At 40.2% G+C, this 26081-nt stretch overlaps 1 protein-coding gene across 6 annotated transcripts in view; it reads left to right on the top strand.

Moving 5' to 3' along the window:
* Positions 1-26081, top strand: part of trappc9 (trafficking protein particle complex subunit 9) — a 663479-nt gene that overhangs the window by 286011 nt on the left and 351387 nt on the right. For 5 of the 6 annotated variants that reach the window (XM_087986471.1, XM_087986468.1, XM_087986469.1 and 2 more), the window contains one exon: positions 8325-8475. In XM_087986471.1, the coding sequence (XP_087842597.1) occupies positions 8325-8475 (151 nt within the window). Of the gene's footprint in view, positions 1-8324; positions 8518-26081 lie in introns of all 6 variants that reach the window. The other variant, XM_087986473.1, reaches the window with a different exon arrangement.

Below are 26081 nucleotides of genomic sequence, written 5' to 3'. Positions count from 1 at the left end.
TCAGCCACCCATATAAATGCTGTAGCTAATAGAACGTGTCAAAGAATGAATTTTCTATGAATCAAATGGCACTTGTTAGTTTACCACTTGCAGTAAGTTGTGGATAATGTCGTCTGTGCTATTGATGCAATGTTGTCACGGCCCATAGCGAGTGACACCCATTTGTTGCGGGCAATCACTTGCCAACTAGTATAATTATCCACCTTGGAAATTTCATGTCACTTGTAATGGGTTTGCGTGGCTGATGAGTCTGATCCTCGAGTTGCATCTGCAACTACACATTTGGCAGGTATTTCTGGGTGATGGAATTAGTGCTTGGCCTCAAGATTGCAATGCAGACATATTCCACAAATGAAGTTTTTTAAGAAAAAACTCTCTCTCTCCATCACTATAGTAGTAGTGTGCAACATCTATAGGATATACTGTTAAAATTCATGAGAGCTCCTTAGCAACTTCTAAGCCCATGACCACTACTATCTAGAAGGGTAAGGACAGCAGAATACATGGAAACACCACCACCATGTTTCTGACCAGCCCATTCTCAGTTCTGTCTTAGAAATATGTTGTTTTTCCTTCAGTGTTGCTAAATCAAAATCCTGGAACTCCCTTTCAAACAGCACTATGTACGTACCGATACTAAATAGGCAGCACGGTGGTACAGTGGTTAGCACTACTGCGTCACAGCGCCAGAGACCCGGGTTCAATTCCCGCCTCAGTCGACTGACTGTGTGGAGTTTGCACGTTCTCCCCGTGTCTGCGTGGGTTTCCTCTGGGTGCTCCGGTTTCCTCCCACCATCCAAAGATGTGCAGGATCAGGTGAATTGGCCATACTAAATTGCCTGTAGTGTTAGGTAAGGGGTAAATGTAGGGGTATGGGTGGGTTTCGCTTCGGCGGGTCGGTGTGGACTTGTTGGGCCGAAGGGCCTGTTTCCACACTGTAATCAAATCTAATCTAATCTAAATGGACTGTAGTGGTTCAAAAAAGTAACTTGTCACAACCACTTTCAGTATATTTGTCACTAATTGGTGGCCTATCCACTGTAGCTCACATCTAAAATAATTGAAAATAAGTTAGTACAGGTAAAGTTTGTAACTAAGAAATGTAAAATCAAAATGACCAAAGGATTCAAAAATAATATTTGCCCAAGAATAAATGATATTGCTACCAAGGTGAGTGATGTGAATGTAACCTATAACTGGTTGCTCAGCTGCAACTCCCTCCCAATTCCAATGTGGCTGTACCTACAGTTGCAGCAGTTAAGAGGGCAGCTCACCAGCAACACCTGAAGGGGAACGAGTGACAGGCCATATATACTGGCCCAGCCATCTCCCCCATGTTCCAGGAGTGAATAGAGAGGGAAGAAAAGCTTGCAGTAAACAAGTTCTTGTTCCTGTTTTAGTTAAACCAATGAGTGGTTTGGTGTCACAGTAGACAAAGCAAGCCTTGCAGATGCCTACAGTTAAGGAAATTATGGCAGCACACTTATCACATGGTGGGACACAAACTCAGTTTATCTGAACTGAACAATTAATGCCAGTGTCATGGTTTGACTAAATAATGTCACAAGATAGTTACAGATGAGGAAGGACCTTAATCATGTAGTTTATCCAAACAGAATAACCAGCTGTAAAGCCCCATAAAGCAGTCAACTGCTTCTCAGATGATTCTGGAATACCACCTCCATTGCTGTAGCCATGGATTAGGGCATAAGTCAATCATTGTATGCATGAAGAACGTACATCAGTGCATTTATTTGTCTGAAGTTTGTCTTTCACTAATTTGATTCTGTGGCTTGTTTTAATCCTGAAATTTTCTTAGTGCGTCAAATTATAATATAGTAGTAACCCTTTCTAGTTCATATGCATCAGCTTCTCCCAATGTTTTTTTTTCACTATTGCATTATACCTGTATGTACAGATTTATATTTACCATTGCCCCATCACACCTCAAGCTCTCAACTTTACAACTGATCTGGAAATTTAACTATTCTCCCTTAATGTATTTTCTTCAGACTTAGAAGATTGGTAGTTTTCCTGGTGGAGGACCATTATCTTTATTTCTCTTCCTAACAGTATGTGGTCTATCAAATCCCTCAAACTGGCAGACCTTTAATCTTTCAGATTTCCTTTGAGGAAGACATGTTCTCTGCTGTATCAGGCAATTTCTTCCTTTCCATATCCTGACTTTCCCAAACAGGCAGTTTCTTCCTTTCAATATCTTGAATTATTGGGCATTAGTCATCCATTCTCAATTTTGTTCAGCAGTTTCATGCACCAGACCTTTCACCTGTATCAGCATATTTTTATTCTTAGTGTGCCTGTAGATCTGTGCTGAGCTATGTTGATGCTTTACTTCAACTTCATCCTTGATTTTGCCCTCAGCAATTGCACTGTTGGTCAAACCTCAGTTCTGCTATTTGAAGGTTACTTCTTGCTGGGTATTTCTGTCACTGAGGATCATAATTTTTAAAACTTATTCAAGGGATGTGGGAGTCAGCGGTTGGGCCAGCATTTATTGTCCATTCCGAATTATTCAGAGGACAGTCAAGAGTCAACTGTTGTATTGCTGTGTTTCTGGAGTCACGTGTAAGTCAGAGCAGATAAGTATAGCAATTTCCTACCCTGGAGGACATTAGTGAACCAGATGAGTTTTTCCCAACAATTGATAACACTTTCGTGTTTGTTTTTAGACTCTTAATAACAGATTGTTACTGAATTCCAGTGCAGACATCTGCCATGGCAGGAATTAAATCTGGCTTGACAGGCAGAAGATGGAAAATGTTTGGCCAGCTAGCCTGACCTTGGTCATTGCTAAGATTTTAGAGCCTATTATTAAGGATGAGATTGTGGACTACTTGGAAGTGCATGATAAAATAGTGTTGACTCACCACAGCTTCTTCAAGGGAAGGTCATGCCTGACAAATCTGTAAGAATTCTTTAAGGAGGTAACCAGCAAAGTAAACAAATGAGAACTGAAGATCTCTTTGGATTTCCAGAAGGCCTTTGAGACAGTGCTGCACAGAAGGCCGCAAAATAAATTAAGCGCTCAGTGTTGCGGTCAGATAACTGGCGTAGAAAGAGGATTGACTAACAAGCAGAAGCGAGAGAATGGGGATAAGTGGGTATTTTTCAGGATGCAGGCTGGTGACGATGGGAGTTCTACACAGATCAGTACTGGGATGAAAGCTATTCATGTTATACATTTATGATCTGGACAAGGAAACTAAGGGCATTGAAGGTAAGTATGTAGATGACACAAAGATAGGTGAAGTAATTGCTGGGGAAATAGGGAGGCTGCAGAAGGATTTGGGCAGACAAGGAGACTGGATAAAGAAGTGACAGATGGAATGTAATGTGGGGAAGTGTGAGTTTATGCACTTTGGTAGGAAGGAGAGGCATAGACTAGAAAAAAGGTTTTAGAAACCTGAAGCATGAGAGGACTTGGAGTCCTGTCTAAAGATTCTCTTCAGGTTAATATGCGGGTTCATTTGGCAGTTAGGAAGGTAAATGCAATGTTAGCATTTGTTTTAAGAGAGCTAGAATAAAAGAGCGAGGATGTACTGCTGGCGCTTTATAAGGCTGACGCTGTAAGAATTCTATAATTAAATAGATTTGTCTTTTGGTTGTTCTGAGATAAATTGTTCCACAATGTGCTGCTCATTGACCAGTTGTTCCTCGAGTTCAACTAGTTGATCTCCTCTGTCATTCAAAGAAGATTTGAGGTCAAAGCTCTTATTCCTATTCAAGTGTGAAAATTCTTGACTGTGAAGTCTTTATCTGGCAACTGATATATTGGAGAGCCTCTTGTAGCATATCTTAATCTTAATTGCTCCTTTTGCTGGATGAAGAAGTTGCTTGACAGTTGACATAAATGTCAGCTTGTCAAAATGTAACATCTGATTACCCATTTCCTTTAATACTATTTCAGGTTTTTCTTGTTCTTTGATTATTCTACATCTTTTAGCTTCTTTGTATTGATAGTTTTTGATTTTTCGCTTTTCTATGACTGTGTCTGACTTAACATTTTCAGAAAGCCACTTATTGTGTATCAGATAAAGCATTCACTTTAAACAGCTGTGAACAGTCTGTGACTGTGAGGTTTCTCAGCACTGATGAAAGCTTGTAGTTTTTGGTGCACTACTTGTTGCACTGGTTTTGCATATGTGTCATCTGTGACTTTCTATTTAATGAATTTAATGGACTGTTCTGATCTGCTGTGCAAAGATTGATTTTCTTCTCTTAAAATTGTTGTGTGACAAAGTCAGAAGTCACAAGACACCAGATTACAGTCCAATAGGTTTATGGAAATCTCAAGCTTTTGGAGCACTGCTCCTTCATCAGATGAAATGTGCGTAAACTGTCCAAGTGAAATCTCTAATTTCTGAAAAGCAAACATCTCTGCTGAGCTGAGGGTGAAACTTGTTTGTTCTTTGAGAAGTGGTGGAAAATACATCTCAAGATTGTATTTCTTGAGCAAGCTGTGCCTGCAAGAGACAGGTATACCTGAGCCTTGACTTGACAATGTGTGCCAAAGATCAGAGTAACAGACAGCAAGATATTCTATACTTTGTTCATTGGTTTTTAGGAATAACCTCTTGCCCAAATTGTTTTTTGGGAAAACTAGTTTCTGCAGGAAAGTCTAATTTTTCCTTTATCTTTCCCTGAAGTGTATATATATTTCTTTGCCCATACGTTTTGGAAAATTTAGAGATACATGTTTATATTTGTAAATTACTTGGTATTTTTAACCAATTATTGCATCTATATTGAATAGGATGTATCCTAATAATTAAGAAATAATAGTGAATAAACCTGGTTGATTAATCTTGTTGTTTAAAACCTGACACCATGAGGTCATCTTGGTCATTGATGAAAGTATTTTAATTTTGTGTTGTGAACCATGAGAGTGGGACTAAAGTAATAGTGCATTCCTCCAGCTTTGGTCATAAAAGGCTTTTTATTTTACTGCGATGGCGCTGCTACTACTCTTTTGCTGTACTGTAGAATTTTCCTATGTGTTGCTGCAAAAATGAAGGAAACATATTCTCAGCTAAAATGGAGTTTTTCCACCACTTCAATGGATGAATTTCTTGTTTTGTAACTTTAGCTAAGTGATTCATGTTTCCTTAACAGCTTACTGAATAAATTTGCTGCATGCAGCTTTAATTAATGTTGTCCATTTTAACCATTATTTTTCCAAATGACTTCTATGTTTTGCGGCTTTAAGAGAGAAATTTTGTTTCTTCAGATTTTTCTAGATGAGCTCTGTTGCCTGTGGCTGCAGTAAGGATTCTTGTTTCTTTCCCGATTTTATTTTTCTGGATGTTATCTGCTCCTCGTAGTTGAAATAAATGCTTCCTCCATTTAAAGCAGTGTTAATGAATGATGTCCTGCCTTTTCTGCAACCTTAATGAAAACTTCCATTTTTCTTCTGTTAGACCAGGGTTGCTTAGACTTTGAAACTGCCCTTTTGCCGCTTTAGTTCTTCTTGCAATTTCATCAGGCCGGTGGCATTGATTTAAATTGCTTTTCTGGCCTTGTTTCCTCTGCCATAACCATGCCTTATGGTGGCCACCTTGTACTTGATTTGAGCTCAAAGTATTTGCCTTGCTTTACATCTTCCCATCCTGTGATGTGCAGTTATTTAAACATTTCTCTTGTCCATGGAGATTTTAACTTTACTCACTGAGGACATGTACTGCCAACATACTGTATTGGTTCAAATACAAAAATAAGCTGTTGACCAAGCAATGCTCTAATTCTACTACTGACTCAAGTAGATGTGCATTTGGTCTGTGTGTTTGTTGTATTTTCATTCTATTCGATTTTGCACATTCTGTAGTTTTGGCAAAGATCTTGAACCGATAGAATTGCATGTCAATGGCAGAACAACAGTCTGTTGTTCTACATCAGCACTTCTTCACCTCACCAATGCCCTAACAAAATTTCATTATGCTCCTGCCTAGAGGATTATCATTCTGTGACGACTGTGTTTGTATTACTTTACCTAGAGATAAAATCATATCTCATATCTCACTACTTGCACACAGATTACTACGTTTTGTTTTAAGAATCAATGCCAGCAACTGATTTGGTTGAATTTTTCTAACTGAGTGTCTTTGCCTTTATACTCTCTGTTCTCATACAATTTTTCACATTCCTATAGTTACTGACACATTTCATTCATAGGCTCTGGAGACATTTTACAGTCCATAGATGATAAGATGTAGGAGCAGAAGGAGACCGTTGTGTCCTCTAAGTCTGCTTTGCCATTCAATAGCTGATCTGATAATTCTCACCTACATTTTCCTGCCTTTTCCCATAATCCTTGATTCCTTTACTGATTAAAATCTGTCTATCTCATCTTTAAATATACTTATGAATCCAGCCTTTAAACTCCTCTCTGGTTAAATAAAAGTCCATTCATGGAATACTCTGAGAGAAGTAGTTCTACCTCATCTCTGTCCTAACAAGGTGACCGCACAGTCTGAGATGATGCCTGTGGTCTTAGACTTGCCCACAAAGAGTATCAACCTCTAACAACCCCTAAGAATCTTTTATGTTTCGAGAAGGACTCCTCTTACTGTTATAAACTGCAGTGAGTACAGGACAAACCTACTTAACCATTCCTGCAGAAGAAAATGCCTCCAAGCCTGGGACCAACTCGATGAACCTTGTCTGGGCTGCCTCCAATACCAATATATCTCTCCTTAGATATGGAGACCCCAAAATTGTTCACAATATTCCAGGTATGGTCTAATCAGTGCCTTGTACAGTTGTACCAAGACTTCCCTATTTTTATGCTTTATTCCCTTTGAAATAAAGGCCAACATTCCAATTGCCTTCCCTATTACCTGCTGAGCTTGTATGCTGGCTTTTTGTGATTCACACACAAGGACTCTCAAATTTCTCTGCTTTCTGCAATTTTTCTCCAGTTAAATAATATTCAGCCCCACTATTCTTTTTGACAAAGTGCATATTGTCACACATTCCCACATGATTTCCATCTGCCATGTTTTTGCCAACTTGCTTAATTTATCTATATCCATTTATATGCTCTGTTATGCTCACTACTTGCCTTAACACCACCTGTGTCATCTGCTGACTTGGTGATGGTACATTCACTTCTTTCATCCATTAATATGTCTTGTAAATAATTCTGACCCCAGTGTATGTTCACTTTGGCTTCTGTCATCATTTTTATATATTGAGATAAGTTCCTGTTGTTTATTTTGATAATACTTACAAGTTTACCTGAAGCCTTATTTTCTTCTTTTCATTTTTTTTGATCATCTTTTGTTGGTTTTGAAATGTTTCCAATCCTCTGGATTATCACTAATCTTTGCCATATTGCATGTTTTTTTTGGTACACACCAGAATTATGTTCTGTGAGTCTCTGAAGATTCTGGACGATTTGCTCTGGTACTGCTGAGATGAGAAAATGCTAAAGTGTCTTTACAGCTGGTAGTTGTTTCATGAATTCTTTGAAAACTGAGGGAAACACCTTCAATTGTCTCTTGATATTCTGACATGACAAAATGGAACATTATCAGGGATACAATTGCCTGTATCCTGAAAAGCTGCAGTCCATTGTAGAGCAAGATGCAGTGTGGCTTAGGGTTACCAGTTTCAATATAGTGTGGCGCTGGAAAAAGCACAGCAGGTCAGGCAGTACCTGAGGAGCAAATGAGTCGATATTTCAAGCATAACCCTGTTGACTGTCTTGCTTATCAGCTGATGCCTGATCTGCTGTACATTTTCCAGTACCCACATTTTATTGACTCGAACTTCTCTAGCATCTGTGGTCCTCACTATCGCAGTGTTACCAGTCATATTAGAGCATTAATAAAGGTTGTCTGTTCTGTATTTGAGTACTGTTATGTACTAATTAATGTTTAGTCAATCCTGCTTTTAACTTGTTATAGTACAAACCTTGGCATTTGAGATTTTATCATACAGCACAGATAAATCAAGCTTGTGAGACATTTGTTTTGACAGACCTTAGCTCACATGCATTGCTTGTATTCAAGGCAGGCTTTTACTGTCTGCCCTTTGGGAACAATAATACTTGTAAAAATTGTATAATTATTGATTTTTTTTTTCCTGAATTAACATAAATAGGTAAACTTATGATCATGATTACAGAAGTCAGATGTATGCTGACTTTTAGAGCTGTCAGCACCCATCCAATGGTCTAACTAAACACGTTGTGAAAAGTATCTGCAAGGTTTCTAGATTTAAGTCTGTAGACTTTCATGCAGTCAAATCTATCAAATGTCAATACAACTGTATTCTAAGTGAGTTTGATCTGTTATACTTTGCAGGATGGCCATACAAGTTGACAAGTTCAACTTTGAAGCACTTCCAGCATCTAACAAAGTGCTGTGTACCGAAAACCTAAAGCAAATTGAAGAGGAAAGACGTCATGCTCAGGCTGTTGAGATCAACAACAAATTAAACATCTGCTGGAAGATCATATCCTTTCTGAGTAAATTCCCTGTGCAAAACCATTTTTCTGTGAGTAATGCAACAAAATTGTGCATTATGTGTACTGAGCTGTGTTAGAAATGTTAAGTGTGAGCACTCTGAAGTACTGTCAGGATCTTTGTCCAAAAGAAAAGTAGCTGTCTGTGGATGGCTGTTTGTTTTCAAGCCTTCAGCACATTATTAAAAATATTGAGTTAGTAAGTAACCATTCATCTATTTTGGAAAAATAAATTGTTGTTTCCCCCTTAAAGACTACTCCAAACTTTGTGGTGATTGGTCAAACATGCTCTCTTATTTTTTCTTGGAACCGCAATCTGAGATGCATTAGCTGTTCCCTGCCATAGAGTCATAGAGTCATAGAGATGTACAACATGGAAACAGACCCTTCGATCCAACCTGTCCATGCTGACCAGATATCCCAACGCAATCTAGTCCCACCTGCTAGCACTTGGCCCATATCCCTCCAAACCCTTCCTATTCATATACCCATCCAAATGCCTTTTAAATGTTGCAATTGTACCAGCCTCCACCACTTCCTCTGGCAGCTCATTCCATACATGTACCACCCTCTGTGTGAAAAAGTTGCCCCTTAGGTATCTTTTATATCTTTCTCCTCTCACCCTAAACCTATGCCCTCTAGTTCTGGACTCCCCGATCGCAGGGAAAAGACTTTGCCTATTTACCGTATCCATGCCCCTCATAATTTTGTAAACCTCTAGCAGGCCACCCCTCAGCCTCCGAAGCTCCAGGGAAAACAGCCCCAGCCTGTTCAGCCTCTCCCTATAGCTCAAATCCTCCAACCCTGGCAACATCCTTGTAAATCTTTTCTGAACCCTTTCAAGTTTCACAACATCTTTCCGATAGGAAGGAGACCAGAATTGCACACAATATTCCAACAGTGGCCTAACCAATGTCCTCTACAGCTGCAACATGACCTCCCAACTCCTGTACTGAATACTCTGACCAATAAAAGAAATCATACCAAACGCCTTCATCACTATCCTATCTACCTGCGACTCACTTTCAAGGAGCTATGAACCTGCACTCCAAGGTCTCTTTGTTCAGCAACACTCCCTAGGACCTTACCATTAAGTGTATAAGTCCTGCTAAGATTTGCTTTCCCAAAATGCAGCACCTCGCATTTATCTGAATTAAACTCCATCTGCCACTTCTCGGCCCATTGGCCCATCTGATCAAGATCCTGTTGTAATCTGAGGTAACCCTCTTCGCTGTCCACTATACCTCCAATTTTGGTGTCATCTGCAAACTTACTAACTGTACCTCTTATGCTCGCATCTAAATCATTTATGTAAATGACAAAAAGTAGAGGACCCAGCACTGATCCTTATGGCACTCCACTGGTCACAGGGCTCCAGTCTGAAAAACAGCCCTCCACCACCACCACCCTCTGTCTTCTTCCTTTGAGCCAGTTCTGTATGCAAATGGATAGTTCACCCTGTATTCTGTGAGATCTAACCTTGCTAACCAGTCTCGTAAGGGGAACCTTGTCGAACGCCTTACTGAAGTCCATATCGATCACACCTACCATTCTGCCAACTTAATTTCCAGTATGACATTCTTCTTTGCTCCCACTTTTGTTTCCTACTATACTCCTAAACAACAGGAACAGCTTCAAACTCCTGTGTTCTCGAGCAGGCTGTTTGACTTACTTTCATTCTGCTGTTGGATGTAAACTCATCTATGTATGTTCTTAAAGCTACCACTGCACTTCGATTTTAAAAAATCTATGTTTGAATTACTTAAACTTCTTAAATTTTAGCTTTATTTCCAGTTTTCTTTTTTCTTTCTAAGCTGTTACCTTTTAACTCTGTTCTCACAATTCTCTTTTTGAGGTTCGACGCACAGCTTTTCAACCCCCGTCCGAAAAAATACTACACTGGCTAAGGTTCGCAGGTAGCTTTGTGACAGTGGCTTGTTATCCCTTAATTTCTGAGGATTTACCATTGTAATTAATTATCTTGATCAGGCCTCAAATATCTCTCTAAGCTCATTAAGCTGGACGATATTTTGGCTCTTTCATTTATCCCAGTACCTTTAGTAATGAACAGCATTGGTCACTAACCAAACCTTGTAAGGCATCACTTTGCAACATTTGCCAGTCTGAGTAATTATTTTGAGCTATTCATTATTTTTCTGTATTGTTGCCAGCTTGGTACCATTCTGCTACATGTTGCTTAACTGTGTATTTTTTGAGCAAAGTAATGAAGAAGGGTTACACCCGAAACAACGACTTCTCCGCCTCCTGATGCTGCCTGGCTTGCTGTGTTCTACCAGCCACCTGTCTGTCTTAAGAGTTGAGAATAACAGGGCAGATCTAGGATGATAGATGGAGGTTTGAGGAGTACACCTGTCAATTTGAGGATAACAGGGTAGTCCAGCGTTCTAAGGCTTGCTGATGCTGATGGGTTATAGTGAATGATTCTTAGTCAAGGGTATACCAAGGGCAATGGAGCAATGCATCAGGCAAGTCTGTGACATCCCAATTGCATGCAAATTCTCTCCAGAATGAGGACCCTGCAGGATCTCTTATGATATGTTACTGAAGAAGTACTAGTACATTCAGGGTTTGTATCAGTCAGGCAGATGCTGCTTGATGACAAGGAATGGTGTTCAAATATAATTGCTGAACTTTCACCCTATCGGATAAGAGGGTGCCTTCTCGCTTGTCTCTACGATGGGATTTGCTGGGGCTCCTGTCTCTGAATTTCAAATTGAATAGCCACCTCTATATTGTGCACAGCCAGCTGCTCTCCCTGTGAGTGGAGATGTGGCATACTTAGTTTGCCATCTTCATCCTTGACATGAGAAGATGATCCCGCCCAGAGAAAAGTATGTCACAGAAGTAGGCCATTTGGACTATCAGGTCTGTGCTGGCCAGTAAAGAGCTATCCAAGTGATTGGGGTAGGAAGGCACACGTACAATTTGTGGAAAAATAAATCCTATTTTACAGCTCTTCATTTGTAGCTATTTTGGATTATATCACTTCAAATGCATATTCAAATATTTTTAAAATTTGTGATGTATTTCAATCTCTATTTCCTTTTTGCCAGTCAATTCTAGACTCGCACTCTCCTCTGCGAAAATAAGACCTTCTGCTCAAGTTACCTCTAATCCTTCTGAATACTTCATGTTTATGCCTTCTGGTTCTTGATTTGTCTGCAAACAGAAAACAACCTTCATATCTACTTTTTGCAGGTTCTGTGATTTTATAAACCTCAAGTAAATCTCACCTTAATATCCTCTGTTGCAAAGAACGAATCCCAACCTAGCCAACCATTACTTATTACTAAAATTTTCTTCCTGAAAAAAAAACATGGTAAGTTTTCCCTTGCCCTCCCCAGCAGAATTGCATCCTTCCTAAAAATGACCAGAGTGCACGCAGTCTCCCGTCCAACTGCTGTTTGCTATTGTCTAACTAGTGTTTTATAATTTTTGGGTTTTAACCTCCCTACTCTATTCCTCAACCAATAAAGAAACATATCCTGAATGCCAGTTTGGCTGTTTTATTTGCCTGTCCTGCTACCTTCAGGATACGTTCCCTCTAGATTTTACTGCTGCTGTGTGGGCCATCTGTTTCTTTTCTTTTTCCTCTTTTTGTATTTTTTTTCTTCTTCTTTTCTGTCTCTACTTACCTCAGACAAACTCAATGGATTCCCAGTCTTGTGGAGGCGCAGTGCAGATTTGATGGTCTCTCAGCCTTGCGTAAGACCAGCACAGAATGTTTGCCTCCTCAGAGAAGACCAGTGTAACTTTTGAATTTTGAGACTGTAATGCTGATCATTAACCTTTATTAATTCACTTTCCTAATTTATACCTAAGATATTGCCCCTAAGTATCTTTGCACCGGAAATGGCGACTTTGTACACTTTTCATTGTAGTCGAGTATCCCTGTAGTTGAGTTTGCGTGACAATAAACCTAATTCTAATTTGAAGAAAAGCTACTTTCCTCATAAGGTTTTGAATCTTTGGCATCTCTGCTCCAGTTGTGCACAAGCTCTGTGTAAGTTGATGTGAAGCTGGGATAACTAAGTTTTTGTTTTTCAGGGATATGGGGAGCAGGCAGTAAAGTGGAATTTAAGTCCAAAATCACCCCTGGTCATGCAGACTCGATGGGGCATATGTGCTTTTCCTCTTCCTATTGGTTGTGTTCTTATGATTCAGTAGTCTGCAAATATGTTCCAATATGATGTTACCTGGCGAGTCTCTCTAGCTTTTTATTAAAAAAAGGCTAATTAATTATTTAACATTTATACCACTTTGTGGTCATTATTTGTGAGGTTGTCGCGTCTTCCCTAAGTGCCCCATCCCTATTGATGCTCAACAGCAAATGTCTCAACGTTCAGTGCTACTTTGAATGAAAGATCTGGACCATTACAAACAAGACCAAGAGCTTGACCCAAAGAAGAGTATTTTAAGGATAGAATACTATTAGGCTTTGTTCAGGAAAAGAATTCCAGAGCCAAGACCACAAACAGCAAATGAACAGCTGCCAATCGTGGAGTGAAGGAATAGGCAAATGAATAAATCACTGTGGTAAGGGCAAGCGTTTGGTTGCTTTAACTCTAGAAAAGACACCGTGAGAGACGGTACAGGCAGGAGAGGTTTGATTAAGCTGGAAATTACAGATGTTTGAGGAGAGCATGAGTATAGTCAAATCTAGAACTAGCGAGATCTATATGGCAGTTTTAGTGGCAATAAACTAAGAAAAGCAAAAAAGGCAGACATTGGTGGAGGTAGAAACAAGGCATCTCTGAATGAAGCAGTATTGAAAATGCAGCTTAGAAGCAAATAGGACAAATGTGTGAAATGGAATTCGTAACAATGGTACAGAGCTTGTAGTGGGGTCAAAGTCAAAGATGTGGAACTTTGTTAATGGGAATACATTACAACTAAATTGCAAAATGCTGATTTATAAGGGAGTAAAAATGGAATTGGACAAGATTTTATTGAAAGTTTAAGAACTAAAAAAAACCCTTCAAGTCTGCTGGGTAGAAAGGAGCTTTCTTCTCAAAAAGGGGTTTGAGCCTCATTGATTCTGCACTTTAAGACCATTTTTCCAAAGGCTGCATACTGCAGCTGACAGAAAATTCCTAAAGCTATAGCACAAATCATCCAGCCACAGTTAAAGTCGCATTCACTGCTGTATGTCTTGACCATTCCATTAGCAGAAAATGTGGGCCCAATACCTTTGTTTTACTTTCTGCTATTTACCAAATTCCTCCCCTGAAATTTCTTTATGTTCTACTGAATTAATGATATTACATAAATGTTATTCAAGTTTAATGTTAAACCCTTGTAATTAATTTAGTTATGTAATTTGCAACAGTAAGTGTGACATCACTGCTGTTGGTCTAGAAATGCATTATAGAGCCATTGCTTCATAGAATCCTTACAGTGTGAGAAGCAGGGCCATTCAGCCCATAAAGCCCACAGACACCCTCCAGAGAGCATTCCATCCAGACCCACCACTCTTACCATATCCCTCTAACCCACATTTCCCATGGATACTCCAATTCATCTATAGATCCCTGGATACTATCGAGTAGCATGGCAAGTCCACCTAACCCCCACAATTTTGGTATGTGGCAAGAAACCGGAACATTCGAAGGAAATCCATGCGGGTATAGGGAGAATGTCCAAACTCCACATAGACTTTCAGAGATGCCAGATCACTTCATCCAAAATTCTTACATCAACATTCCATTCATTTTTTTCTTTCTCAATTAAAATCAATGAAATGTAGTAACCATATTTGATTAGTTTTATGTGCTTTAGAAGCCATAACAGCTAGGTTACTTAGCACATTGTATTTCAAATGTAGCAGTTAGTCAAAATGTTTTAATTTATTTCAGAAGATTAAACGTGTGAATTCTGTTCATTGAGATATGAAATGAAAGAACACATTGTGGATAAATGCTGCTGCATTTTGACAATTATTACAAAAATCTATTAGTATTGACATTTCAATGGGCGAGCCATCCTATTTATTGTAACGACAACCATGATTCTATTTATAGCTTTTAACATAGTAAGCATAAATAACTTTAAAGGCAAATTGCATGCAGCACAAATGATATTGACATCTTTGATAGAAATTACAGCTTGTCTGCCCTATTACCTCAGCTACATGATTTAATTTCTAGAACTGGAGTTGATTTTTCTGGCTCAGCATAAACAATATTGTCATTTAATTACAAGAAATGTGATGATAGTTCAGCCCATTTTGTTTTGCACAAGTTATTAAACTTAAAATATTTATGAAGGATCTTGTATATTCCTTATGCATAATATAAAATTTAATATTTCTTTAATAATTTGTTAACTACTTGTCCATAAGGTCAGGCCAAAAATACATTGTGTCTTTCACAGTGTAGAATTGAAATTTTAATCGAATAGTTCTGAGAGTAAAGGTTATACTCTTCTAATATTTGATGTGATTAGTTGTATAATAATCTTTTCTGCTGTCCAGTAATTTCAAACAGTTTACCTCTACCTGTATTGTTTTTATTACAACTGTGCATATAATTTTGAACATGATCGCATGACCTTCCATCGGAGCTTTCTGCTCCCCATTTCTGAGTAGTAATGTGCAGTGTTCATATTGAAAGTGATTAATGTTGGTCTTCAAAGAACCCCAGATGGAATCCCAGGAGTAAAACCCATGCTGATAATGCCTTTTTTTGGCCATGCTGGACACAGATTTAAGACATTCTAAAATTCAATAATTTGAAAATCATATGACTCCAGGTTAGAGTCATAGAACATAGAACAATACAGCGCAGAACAGGCCCTTCGCCCTTCAATGTTGTGCCGACCTGTGAAGCCTATCCCCCTACACTGTGCCATTATCATCCATGTGCTTATCCAAGGATTGTTTAAATCTCCCGAATGTGGCTGAGTTAACTACATTGGCAGGTAGGGCATTCCACACTTTTACCACTGAGTAAAGAACCTGCCTGTGACATCTGTCTTAAATCTATCAGCCCTCAATTTGTACCTTTGCCCCCCGCTGACGTCATCATCTGAAGAAAAAGACTTTCACTGTCTACCTTATGTAATCCTCTGATCATCTTGTATGTCTCTATCGAATCCCCTCTTAGCCTCCTTCTTTCCATTGAGAACAGACCCGAGTCTCTCAGCTTTTCCTCATAAGACCTTGCCTCCAGATCAGGCAACATCCTTGTAAATCTCCTCTGCACCTTTTCCAATGTTTCCACATCCTCCTTGTAATGGGGGTGACCAGAACTGTACACAATATTCCAAGTGCAGCCGCACTAACATTTTGTATAGTTGCAGCATGACATCACGGCTCCGGAACTGAATCCCTCTATCAGTAAAACCTAACACACCACGTGCCTCCTTAACAGCACTGGGTGGCAACTTTCATGGATCTGTGTACATGGACACTAAGATGCCTCTGCACATCCACACTACCGAGAATCTTTCCATTGACCCAGTATTCTGCCTTCCTGTTATTCTTCCCAAATTGAATCACCTCACATTTATCTGCATTGAACTCCATTTGCCACATCTCAGCCCAATTCTGCAGTTTATGCAAGTCCTCCTGTAACACTCTTCCACACTGTCCACTACCCCACTGACTTTAGTGTCATCTGCAACCCATTCACTATGCCTGCGTCCAAGTCATTTATAAAAATGGCAAACAGCAGTGGTCCCAAAACAGATCCTTGTGGCGCACCATTACATCCGGACTCCAGGCTGAATATTTTCCATCAACCCCCACTCGCTGTCTTCTTACAGAAAGCCAGTTTTTAATCTAAACTGCAAAAAATCACCCTCAATCCCATTCATTTTCTCCAAAAGCCTATCATGTGGATCCTTATCAAAGGCTTTATGAAAGTCCATGTACTCCACATCAACTGTCCTACCCACATTCATATGCTTGGTCAGCTTCTCAAAAAACTGAGGTTTGTGAGACATGACCTATCCTTGACAAAATCATGTTGACTATCTCCAATCAAATTGTTGCTTGTTTGATGATTATAAATCCTATCTCTTATAATCCTTTCCAAAACTTTTCCTACAACAGATGTAAGGCTCCCCGGTCTGTAATTACTTGGGTCATCTCTACTGCCCTTCTTGAACAAGGGTACACCATTTGCAATCCTCCAGTCCTCTGGTACCAAGCCTGTAGACAATGACGACTCAAAGATCAAGGCTAAAGGCTCCACCATCTCCTCCCTAGCTTCCCAGAGAATCCTCTGATAAATCCCATCCAGTCCAGGGGGACTTATCTACGTTTGCTCCTTCTAGAATTGATTAATCTCTTCTGTACTAACCTTGATCCTTTCTCGTCTAATATCTTGTATCTCATTCTTCTCCTCTACAATATTCTCCTTTTCCCAAGTGAAAACAGATGAGAAATATTCATTTAGCACTTCTCCAATCTCCACAAGGTCCACACACAACTTCCCACTTCAGTCTTTGGCCCTCTTCCTACCCGAGTCATCCTTTTATTCCTTACATACCTATAGAAAGCTTTAGGGTTCTCCTTTATTCTACCTGCTAAAGACTGCTCATGTCCTCTCTTTGCTCTTCTTAACCCTCTTTACATCCTTCCTATTTAATCTGAAAGTCTCCATCGCCTCATCTCGTCTCAATGTCACATAAGCCTCCTCTTTTCGCTTAACAAGAGATGCAATTTCTGTAGTAAGTCACGGTTTCCTTACCTTATCACTGCCTACCTGCCTGCCTGACATGGACATACATATCAAGGACATGCAAGATCTGTTCCTTAAACCAGTTCCACATTTTAATTGCCCACATCCCCTGCATTTTGCTACCCCATTCTATGTCTCCTAAGTCTTGTCTAATTGCATTATAATTGCCCTTGCCCCATCGATAACTCTTCGCTGTGGCATGTACCTATCCCTTTCCACCGCTAAACTAAATGTAATTGAGTTATGGTCACTCTCTCTCCACAGTGCTCATTTACCACTAAATCAAACACCTGTCTTGATGCATTACCAAACACCAGATCCAGTGTGATCTCCCCTCTTGTCAGCCCTTCGACATACTGTGTCAGGCAACCATCCTGCACACATTGGACAAAAAGTGATCCATCTGACGTACTAGAGTCAATGTTGGGGAAGTTGAAGTCCCCTATAATGACCACGCTGTTCCTTTCACTCCTACCCAAAATTGTTTTGCCAATCCTCTCCTCCACATCCCTGGAACTCTGTGGAGGACTATAAAAAAAACTCCCAGCAGTGTGACCTCTCCTCTCCTGTTTCTAACCTCAGCCCATTCTACTTCAGTAAATGAGTTCTCGTCAAAACTACTTTCAGCCACCGTTATTCTGTCCTTGACTAACAAGGCCACACCTTCCTTTTTTTTTTACTGCTTTCCCTGTTCTTAATGAGAGATGTAAACCCTGGAACTTGCAACATCCATTCCTGACCCTGCTCTATCCATGTCTCTGAAATGGCCACAACATCGAAGTCCCAGGTACCTATCCATGCTACAAGCTCCACCTACCTTATTTTGGATACTTCTGGCATTGAAGTAGACACACTTCAAACCAACTTGCAGTCTGCCAGCACATTCCTGTGACCATGAAATCCTGTCCATACCCTCCCTACTCTCAGCCTCCTGTACACTGGAACTACACTTCAGGTCCCCATCTCCCTGCTGAGCTAGTTTAAACCCACCCGAATAGCACCAGCAAGTTTCCCGCTCAGGATATTAGTACCCTTCTGGTTCAAGCGAAGACCATCCTGTTTGTAGAGGTCCCACCTTCCCCAGAATGAGCCCCAATTATCCATGTACCTGAAACCCTCCCTCTTGCACCATCCTTGCAGCCACGTGTTCAGCTGATATCTCTCCCTATTCCGTGCCTTGCTATCACATGGCATGGGTAACAAACCAGAGATAATAACTCTGTTTTAGCTCTCAGCTTCCACCCTAGCTCCCTGAAATCCTGCCTTACATCCCTATCCCTCTTTCTATGTCGTCGTACCGACGTGGACCCTTCAGGACCCCAAAGACGCAATCTGAGACATCACGGACCCTAACATCTGGGAGGCAACACACAAACCATGAGTTTCGTTTGTTCCCAACAAACCTTCTATCTGACCCTCTAACTCTTGAGTCCCCAAAGACTAACCCTCTCCTCCTTTCTCTCCTTCTCTTCTGTGCAACAGGGACAGGCTCTGTGTCAGAGACCTGCACCCCATTGCATACCCTTGGTAAGTTATCTCCCCCCAACAGTATCCAAAACGGTATACTTGTTTTGCAGGGGAATGACCACACGGACCCTTGCACTGACTTAATTTTCCCTCCCTTCTAACAGTTACCCAGCTTCCTTTGTGCCTAGGAGTAACTGCTTCCTTGTAACTCTTATCTATCACAGCCTCTGCCTCCTGAATGATCCAAAGTTCAACCAGCTCCTGCTCCAGTTCCGTAACACTGTCTTGGAGAAGCGAGAGTTGGGTGCACTTCCTGCAGATGTACTTGGATGGGACACTAACGGCGTCCCTTACCTCAAACATCATGCAGGAGGAACATTACTCTCCCTGCACTGTCACTGTCATTCCCTTATCAGAATGGGGAAAAAAAGAGAAGCTTACTTGATATGTCCCTGGTGTTTAAGGTTAGAGGAGGTGGTTGGTGGGAGGGCCTACAAAGGTAGGGTCTCTGGTTTAGAAAGCACTCACTTGTATAGCTGGACGGAAGTAAAAAGTCACTCCTTTCCAAGAAACCTCTGCTCTCTGATGTCAGATGTAAAGACTCAAATCAGTGATCCACCGCTCTCGAAAGACCCTGGTCCAAGCTTCCGCAGCTAGAGTCCAGCAGGTTTATTTGAAAGTACAAGCTTATGGAGCGCTGCTCTTTTGTTAGGTAGCTAGTGGGCAGGATAGATAGGACATATCTTATAAGACAACTGTCTTTTTCTCTTTCTCCTCTTCATCTATCCTCATCAATCTCTTCTTGTCTGACACTTTTTTGTGTGTGGGCATTTCTTTGAATTAAAGTGCTTGAGAGCCTGTAAGTCTGTCAAACCAAGTCCAGCTGCTCTTCAGTGTGTTCAGGTATGAAAGCTGGCACTTGAGTTTCAGTAGAACTGAACTTTCTGTCTCCATGGTAGTCAGGTCACAGAGGCTTATCATTGGGAAGCATTTGTGAAAGATCACACTCTTGTCTCCACAAATCCTTTTTATCCCTAATTAGAAGAAAAAACCCAACCCTCTTACAAAACCTCACTTGGAGCAATGGTCATGCCAGGCACTTGTGCGGCATCAATGTTAACTGCCACTTAACTGATTCAAGCCTGAATCATATATTACAGAAGAGGTGCTTGGGTACATCATGTCTGTGCTGTGAAAAATACATTAAATCTGCATTAGTCACGATTTCTAGCACTTGGCACATAGCGTTGCATGTTAGGACACTTCAAATGCTCATCCAAGTACTTTAAGATTGTGAGGTTTCCTGCCTGAACTACCCTCCACTGCATTCAACATACCTCCACCTTCTGGGTGAAAACACTTTTTCCTCAAGATCCCCCCATGAACTTCCTGCCTGTCACCCTGAAATTATGTCCCTTTGATATTGATCCTTCAACTAAGCAAAACAGTTGCTTTCTATTCACTCTGTCCATGCTGTTCAAACAGCTCGGACAGCCTCCTCTTCAATCATTTGCTGCAAAGAAAACTCCTGAGCTTATCCAGCCTCCCTTCATAGCCAAATTGCTACTGTTCTCAGCTACATCCTAATGAATCTCCTCTACATCACTTGCAGCAGCGTCACATCCTTCCTATAGAGCGCGGTAACCAGATTTGCATGCACTACTTTAGCTGTGGCCAAACCAAATTCTTATACATCTTCAGTGTCACCACCTGCTCTTATAACCTATGCCATGACTAAAAAGACAAGTGTCTTCTATCATTTTATCTACTCTATTAATATGCTCTGCCACATTTAGGGATTTTTGGACAAGCAACCCTAGGTCCCTCTTTTCCACTGGGTTTCCTAATGCCCTATGATACATTCAGTAGTCCCTTGTCTTGTTACTACTTCTAGACTGCATCACATCAACGTTCACACGTTAAATTCCATCTGTCATGGTCTGCCGATCTGACCAATTGTTTCTATCCCCTATAACTGAAGACCACCTTGCTCACTGTCTATCAGTAAGATAATCTTCATGTCATCTTCAAATTTACTTGTCATTCCCTCCACATTGTCATCTACATGGTTTGTATAAACCACAAAATAAGAGATTGAGCACTGGTCCCTGTGGTATGCCACTGGACTCTACTCCCTTGTTGCAACTTTATAAGGCATTGGTGAGAATGCATCTGGCGTACTGTGTATAGTTTGGTCTCCTTTCTTAAGGAAGGATTTCATTTGAAGCGGTTCAGAGAAAGTTGAATAGATTAATTCCAGAGATGAAAGATTTATCTTATGTGGAGACGCTGGCCAGTTTTGACCTATATTTTAGAAGTTTAGAAGGATGACGGGGCATCTAATTGAGATATATAAGATGCGAAAGTGGATTGACCGTGTCGATATCAGGAAATCTCCTTGTCAGGAAGTCTAAAGTAAGAGATCATAGTTTTAGGCTAAACGGTGGTGGCTATAAAATAGGTGAAGAGGAATTAGGTCTCTCAAAGGATTGTGTATCTGTGGAATTTACTACGCCCAACATGCAGTGGATGCTGGACACAATAAATTTGAGGAGGGGATGAACATTTTTAATTAGTAATGGGTGGAAACAAGATGGAGAGCAGGCAGGAAAGTGAAGTTGAGGCTGAAATGAGATCAGCCATGATCATATTAAATAGTGGAGCAGGCTCAAGGGGCTGAAATGCCTATACTTGCTCCTAATTCTTTTATGCAGAATTTTTCAGAAAATTAATTTTTTAATCATGAGCAAACATTCCGACTTCTGACCTTATGGCAGACAGAAGGTCCTTAGTGAAATAGATGTTTTGGCCTTGGGCACTACCCTGAAGATCACCTGCAACAATTTCTTGGAGCTGAAATGTTTGCTCCCCACTAACCACAATCATCTTCCTTTGAGCCCGGTGTCATTCCAACCATTAGCTTCTTTCCCCCTTGATTCTTATTGACTTCAGTTCCACTCAGGTTCCTCAATGCCATATCTGGAGAATTGCTGCTTTGATGTTAAGGGTCGTCCCAGCTTTTGAATTTAACTGTTATCCATTGTTTACAAGGCATTGGCGAGACTGCATCTGGAGTCTGTTTTGAAGTTAAATGTCTGCCTAAATATATACAACATTTGCAACAAGATAGATAATTAGAAGGTACAAATAGAAGTAATTGGGTATGATTTTAGTTGCTGTTGTTCAGATATGGTTAAAACGTGACCAGGATTGGGAAGTGAAAAACCAGATATGTTGATTATTTGGGAAGGAGAGCAAGAAGGGGGAAAAAACAGCTGAGTAGCACCATAATAAGTGATGAGATCAGTACATTACTGAGAGGCAGTCTTAGATTCAATAATGAAGATATAGACTCAAGTTGTAATCAAGAAACATCAGACCAAGGTTATCAGGAGTTGTTTACAGACCATCAAACTACAGTGATAATATTGGCAAATCAGGAATGTAAATCATGAGCAATCATACGAATTATAACTTCAATTTACACATTCAATGAGTCATCCAAATCAGCATTAATGTGTGGAGGATGAATTCCTGGAGTGTGTTGGAGATGGGTAACTGGAGATATATGTTCAGAAACAAACTAGGGATTGGCTATTTTAGATTTTGGGTTGTTTAAGGCTGCATGTGCTGACACCCAGAAGCATGCACAGTACCAGTAGGGTATCCGATTTAAATTTAAGTAAAGAACATTAGCATCCTTAAAAACATCTACAAAATGTGAAACCAATGAAAGTATATTAAAGAAGGGGAAAAGTACTCAAGTAGAATTTTCTACATTTTAAAAAATATCAGCTCTATATTGCACAGTCTGAAAAGCATGAGAGGTGGGCATGCACATTCAGAACTTGTCTTTGTTCTATTGGTGTCTGCAGACACTTCGATCATTTAATCAAGAAGGGCTAACTAGTAACTCTTTTGTAAAGGACCTACTTGGAAATGATGATCACGATATGCCGGAGTTTTGTATGAAGTCTGAAAGTGGTATAATTCATTCTGAAATGAGATTTCTAAATCTGCACAAAAGAAAGTATGGAAGTATGAGGTGCAAGTTGGTTATGGTCATTTGGGAAACTAGAAGCTTAAATGGTAGACAGGAAATGTTTGATAGTCAAAGTATTAAATGGTCTGCAACAAATATCCATTCCATTAAGACAAAATCCTTGCAAGAAAGTGAGTCAACTGAAGCTATCAAAACCATTTAAATATGCATCACATCAAAAGAAGTGGATTGTAAGTTTTCCAGAAAAAGGAATAAACCTGAATCTTGGCAAAAAATTAATACCCCCCAAACGATGATCAAGCAACTATTAAATAAAGTGAAAAGAGAATATCATTACATGCTAGTGAGTTTAAAAAATGTAAGAGGAAAAAGAGAAAAAAATTGCTGGAAAAGCAGGTTTGGCAACATCTGTGGAGACAAATCAGAGTTAACATTTCAGGTCCAGTGATTCTTCCTCAGAACTGATGGTAGCTAGGAAAATGTTGATTTGTATGCAGGAGGGGAGTAAGGAGTAAACAATAAGTGGAGATCGAGCCCAAAGCGAGAGAAGAACAGTTGGACAGACAAAGGAGTGGATAATGATCTGGCTAGGAGGGTGAATAGCTGTTAATGGGACTGCTAGAGGAAGAACAGAGGAAATGGAACACTGTAGACTTATTAGTTTCCTGTCAGTCATAAGGAAAATGTAAGAATCTATTATAAAGGATGTGATAACTAAATATTTCTGAAATACTCATGTGATAAGGCAGAATCAACATGGATTTAGGAAAGGGAACTCGAGTTTGACAACTGTTGGAGATTTTAATGATGGCGCTTGTGGTAGAGATGAAAGAGAACCAGAGAATGTGGGGTACTTGGATTCTCAAGACAGTTTTTGATAATATCACATCCACAAGGTTAGTAACAAGATTAGATGACATGGGATTGAGGATTTTATACAGTTGTGGATTGTGAACTGGATGATGGACAAAAACCAGTGGAAATAATGGGTCATTCACAAGAATACAGGCTTTTAGAGGAATGGTGCAAGAATTAGTGTCTGGAACACAGCTGTTCACAACTTATATAAATGATTTAGATGTGGTGTCTGAATATAATATTTCCAAATTTGCTGATGGCACACAAGTGGGTAGGAATTTGAGTGGAGGATGTAAGAAGGCTTCAGTGTGCATATACAGGTTAACTGAATTGGTGAATACGTGACAGATGAAATACAATGTGAATAAGCTGAAGAATTTTAGAAACTCAACCATTGAGCATAGTCATAATCATAGAGATGTACTGCACGGAAACAGACCCTAGGGTCTAACTTGTCCATATGGACTAGATGTCCTAACCCAATCTTGTCCCACCTGCCAGCACCCGGCCTATATCCCTCCAAACTCTTCCTATTCATTTACCTATCCAGATGCCTTTTAAATGTTGCAATTGTACCAGCCTCCACCACTTCCTCTGCTAGCTCATTCCATACACTTACCACCCTCTGTGTGAAAACATTGCCCCTTAGGTCTCTCTTATTTCTCTATCCTCTCACCCTAAACCTATGCCCTTTAGTTTTTGACTCCCCCACACCAGGGGAAGAGACTTTGTCTATTGGTCCTATCCATGCCCCTCGTGATTTTATAAACCTCTATAAAGCCATCCCTCAGCGTTCGACACTCCAGGGAAAACAGCCCTAGCCTATTTAACCTCTCCCTTTAGCTGTTCAAGACAGAAATCAATTGACTTTTTTGAATTTCATCAAGGAATATGGTCATAACGAGGAAAACAGCATTGATAAAGCTGATCAATTCTGTTTGAATGATGGAGCTAGTACCACAAACCAAATGGCTGATTCCTACTCCTTTTTCATAGGCTTTTACTTATGAATAGACTTTTAATGGTAGAATGTAGAATATGATGGGTTATGAGTTTACATATTGTGGTTGAATTGTGTTGCCATTGTTGATACGGACAGTGCCTCATAAATGCTCAGTCATACGTTGCTAGATCTGTTCAAGATGTATTTCATGTAGCAGAGTGGTATTTGCACAACTGAGGATATTCTGTCTGTGAAAGTCAGATTTTGTCTCCACAAGGGCTATGAGTTGATCACTCCTACCAATACTGTGATCAATAGATACATCTGCAGATGGGTGAGGATAAATTTGTCAACCTCTTGTTGATCCCCTCACGGCCTGCCTCCAGTCAGGCAGCTGTGTCCTTTAGTCGTGCAACTATTGAGCAACTATTAAGGATGGACATTTGAAGTCCTCCACCCAGAAGTCATTGTGTCCTTGCCAATCTCAATCCTCCTTCCATTTCATATTGATCATGAGTGAAAATTGATTCATTAGGCCATAAGATATCAGGGCAGAATTTGACGATTGAGGCAATCACGTCTACTTTGCCATTCGTTCATTGCTGATATGTTTCTCAACCTCATTCTCCTGCCTTTTCCCTGCAGCCTTTGATCCCCTTACTAATCAAGATCCTTCTTATCTCTGTCTTAAAAATACTTAAGACTTGGGTATCCACAGCTTTCTGTGGCAATGATTTCCACAGGATCACCACCATCTAGCTGAAGAAATTCATCCTTATCTTGTTCTAAAAGGTTGTGCCTTCACTCTCAGTCTTGGTTCCTAGTCTCTCCAGCATGTGGAAACATCTTCTTCGTGCCCACTGTATGCAGGTCTCTCAGTATTCTGTAGGTTTCAATCAGATCCCCTTTATAGTTCTAAACTCCAAGCACAGACCCAGAATCCTCAAATCCTTATATGACAAGCCCTTCATTTCAACAACATTGAAATGAAGGCCAATACATCCTTTCTCAAATACAGGGCTTAAAACTGTTCACAAATGTGGTCTAACCAGAGCCGTATACAGCCTGAGCAGTACATTCCTGCTCTTGTAATCTAGTTGTCTCAATAAGAATGCTAACATTGCATTTAATTTGTTTACTACCAAATCAACCTGTCAATTAAACTTAACAGAATCCTGAACTAGAGCTTCTAAGTCCCTTTGTGCTTGATACTTCAGAAAGCTTTCCCCATTTCACAAATAATCTCTGCCTCTTCTTATCAAAGTGCATAAACTTACATTTTTGCACATTTGTATTCCATTTGCCGCTTCTTTGACCACTCTCCTAGCCCGTTCAAGTTCTTTTCCAGCCTCCTCATCACCTCACCATCTTCAAACCCTTCAGCTTCCCCAGCACGTTCTCCTTAGTGATGGCCACCACACTCCCCTCTGCCTCATGACTGTCATGACTGACTGACTGACTGTCTTGAAGTTCTACTATGCTAGTGGTGTCTTCTATCGTGAAGACTGATGCAAAATACCTGTTCTGTTCTTCCCCTGTTTTTGTTCCAGTTTGCTGCTACTTGAGCCTCATTTTCCAGTGGTATAATGCCTTATGGGCGGCACGGTGGCACAGTGGTTA

Source organism: Chiloscyllium plagiosum, unplaced genomic scaffold, assembly GCF_037043375.1.
Source record: "Chiloscyllium plagiosum isolate Xiang-an unplaced genomic scaffold, Cpla_swu_hap1 HiC_scaffold_4, whole genome shotgun sequence".
Classification (NCBI taxonomy): domain Eukaryota; kingdom Metazoa; phylum Chordata; class Chondrichthyes; order Orectolobiformes; family Hemiscylliidae; genus Chiloscyllium; species Chiloscyllium plagiosum.
This window is presented reverse-complemented; position numbering and strand designations above follow the sequence as displayed.